Source organism: Sapajus apella, unplaced genomic scaffold (assembly GCF_009761245.1).
Source record: "Sapajus apella isolate SASKATOON/1434 unplaced genomic scaffold, GSC_monkey_1.0 scaffold15, whole genome shotgun sequence".
NCBI classification, from domain to species: Eukaryota; Metazoa; Chordata; class Mammalia; order Primates; family Cebidae; genus Sapajus; species Sapajus apella.
In genome coordinates this window covers 31,959,591-31,962,782 of record NW_022436955.1, presented here as the reverse complement: position 1 = coordinate 31,962,782, position 3,192 = coordinate 31,959,591, and the positions used below count along the sequence as shown (strand labels likewise).

At 57.7% G+C, this 3,192-nt stretch overlaps 1 protein-coding gene across 1 annotated transcript in view; it reads left to right on the top strand.

The window, feature by feature from the left end:
- Positions 1-3,192, top strand: part of SNAI3 (snail family transcriptional repressor 3) — an 8,691-nt gene continuing 5,499 nt past the window's right edge. Inside the window, exon 1 of the mRNA XM_032284670.1 lies at positions 1-148. Coding sequence (XP_032140561.1) covers positions 73-148 — 76 coding nt within the window. The 5' untranslated portion in view covers positions 1-72. The remainder of the gene's footprint in view (positions 149-3,192) is intronic.

Sequence of the window (3,192 nt, the reverse complement as noted above, 5' to 3'; positions counted from 1 at the left end):
GGACGCCGCAGTGGCGACCCGCGCGCGCCCCTCCCGCCCCAGCCCGCCCCGGCCCGCCGCCCGGGAGGGACCATGCCGCGCTCCTTCCTGGTGAAAACGCACTCCAGCCACAGGGTCCCCAACTACGGGCGGCTGGAGACGCAGAGAGGTACCGGCTGCCCGACCCCCTGACGGGACTAGAGCCTGCGGGTCTGGAGAGAGGCCCCTGGGAGCGGGGGGTGTGGGGACACCTGTCCCAGGTGGGAGGGGAAGGAGCCGGCGCCTCTGCGCGGCGGCTGCGCCTGCAGGGAGGTAGGTGGCCCACGGGCGCCTCCGCTTAGGGAACTGAGCCCTGCCTCTGGCAGGGCGGGCGGATTCTCTCCCCTCTGGGAGAAGTTTTCTAAGCCCTCATGTCTCCCTGGAATTCACCCCTTATATACGGCCTCCTGTCCCCACCACTTCAGCCCAGCGAAAGGGACCCCGGGGTCATCTTACTGGCACACGGGTTTGGGAGGGGTTGCGGGGTGGTGGGAGGGAAGGAGGGCCGTCTGGGACTGCCCTGCTGAGGGAGCCGCGGAGCATGCTGACCAGGGGTGGTAAGCACAGGGGATGGGGAGAAGGGGGACCCATGAGCTCTTTCTGCTGCAGAGGCACTGCCCCTCCTGCCTCCGTTCAGGTGAGCCTCCTCCCGTGGCTTCCCTCCCTCCCCCAACCTCCCCTCACCCCAGAAGCCCTCTTGCTCACGCCGGCAGGCTTGCCTGGACAGGCTGGGCTAAGGCGCTGCAATCCTCTACACACTGGCTGGGCTGGGGAGATGGGTGCCCAGCAATCGGGATGTCCACTCATTCCCACTGCCTGCTAGGCACAGGGACACTACAGGAGAGGACTCTGTCCTTCAGAGGACAGCCTGCCACATGGGCAGTGAGAGCAATCCCCACCTGTCTTGGCAGCTTCTAGCTAGGGAAGCCCACTGAGGGGCCCCAGTGGACGCAGCAGTTGGAACTCACGCTCTGTGACTGGGGGGAGAGGGCAGGAAGGGCACTGATGGGGCTGGGGCCTCCAGAAACACCCCCAACAGATCTTTATCCCAGCTCAGAACCAGAGTTGGGGGCAGGAGGGTCCCACCTGGATCCACACCCGAGGCCCAGGCTGCCACCAGGGGGTGCCAGCTAGGACTGTGCTTTCAAAATGTACGTTTTGAAATCAGTTTCGTGAGTCACCACCAGCAACTCTGTAAAATAAAATAGAACAGAAATTATTGGAGTGCCGCGCTCCCGGGAGGGGACGCTGGCTTGTTATGTGTATGTGGATGTACATGTGAGTTCAGACGTGATGGAAAACGGAATTTACATGGCGCATAGTCCCAAGTTTCGAAGTGTTGTTGAAGGTCCAGCCATACAGCGAACGCACCTCACCATCCGAGTGTGCAAACCTGGGGAGCTGAGTGGGGCCCAGAGGGTGACTGTCGTGAGCAGCCTTGCTGCCCCGCAGCGCTCCCTGGTTCTCTCCTCACTGCTCCCCTCCTCACTGCTCCCCTCCTCACTGCAGCCCCAGCCACCTGGCTTTCTAATAGCCAGGGGGCCCTGGTGACTTTCTGCCCAGATGTTACCCCAGGATACATCTGAGGTGCTGGGGTTTGGGGCTCCTCAATCTCTCCTTTTAAATAAGTAGCTCCTATGGCTCCCCAGGGAACCCCTGAAGCCAGCAGGATACTTAACAGTCTCTTCGTCAGGGCACAGTGGCTCACGCCTGTAATTCCAGCGCTCTGGGAGGCTGAGGCGGGCAGATCACCTGAGGTCAGGAGTTCGAGACCAGCCTGACTAACATGGAGAAACCCCGTCTCTACTAGAAATACAAAAGTGAGCCAGGTGTCATGGCGGGTGCCTGTAATCCCAGCTACTTGGGAGGCTGAGGTAAGAGAATCACTTCAACCCGGGAGGCGGAGGTTGCAGTGAGCCAAGATCACACCACTGCTCTCCAGCCTGGGAGACAGAGTGAGACTCCATCTGACAACAAAACAAAACAGTCTCTTCTCCTCAGGATCTGGACAGCAGAAGGAATAAAAAAGCAAGTAAAACCCAGCGAGTATGGGGAAAGTGTTTAAAATCCCAGCAGAAGCACACGGTCAGCCTGACTGGGAGAGGCTGTCTCTTGGCCCGTTTGCCTCTCCGCTCAGCCAATGGGTCCACAAACAGGGTCCCAGCTCTGTGACAGTGCCTGGAGCCAGAAAGGTTGCCAAGTCTTAGAGATGGAGACAAGAAACGGTGACTTTCTCCTGCAAAGGCCCCAGTAAAGCCGGGCAACCCTGGGCTCCCCAGTGCGGTCTCCCCAGAATTCCCTTGGATGTTCCCTCTTATCCAGTCATTGCCCCCACTTCTGGGTGGACAGAAGCCTGGTGACTTTGTAACTAGGAGAACTGAGGGTGGGAGGCGGTCAAGTCAGGAAGGAGGAGCAGAATTCCGTTTCCCTCATCCTCACAGTGCTTGTGATTGTCTATTTTTTTCAATCCTACTGGGTGTGAGCATCTCGCTGTGGTTGTGATTTGTGCTTCCCTGGCGGATAATGGTGTTGAGCATCTTTGCATGTGTTCATTGGCCATTTGTGTATCACCTTTGGAGAAATAGCTATTCAAATCCCTTGCCCAGGCGGGGCACAGTAGCTCATGCCTTGTAAGCTCAGCACTTTGGGACGCCAAGGTGGGCAGATCACTTGAGGCCAGGAGTTCGAGATCAGTCTGGCCAATGTGGCAAAACCCCCTCTCTACTAAAAATACGAAAATTACCTGGACATGGTGGCGGGCGCCTGTCATCCCAGCTATCAGGAGGCTGAGGCAGGATAATCGCTTGAACCCGGGAGGCAGAGGTTGCAGTGAGCTGAGATAGTGCCACAGCACTCCAGCCTGGGTGACACAGCAAGACTCTGTCTCAAAAAAAAAAAATTAGCCAGGCGTGGTGGCACACAACTGTAGTCCAGCTACTGAGAAGTCTGAAGCAGTAGAATCATCTGAACCTGGGAGGTGGAGGTTGCAGATTGCAATGAGCCGAGTTCATGCCACTGCACTCCAGCCTGAGCGACAGTGAGAGACTGTCTCAAAAAAAAAAAAAAAAAAGCCGGGCGCGGTGGCTCATGCCTGTAATCCCAACACTTTGGGAAGCTGAGTTGAGTGGATCACGAGGTCAGGAGTTCAAGACCAGCCTAATCAACATGGTGAAA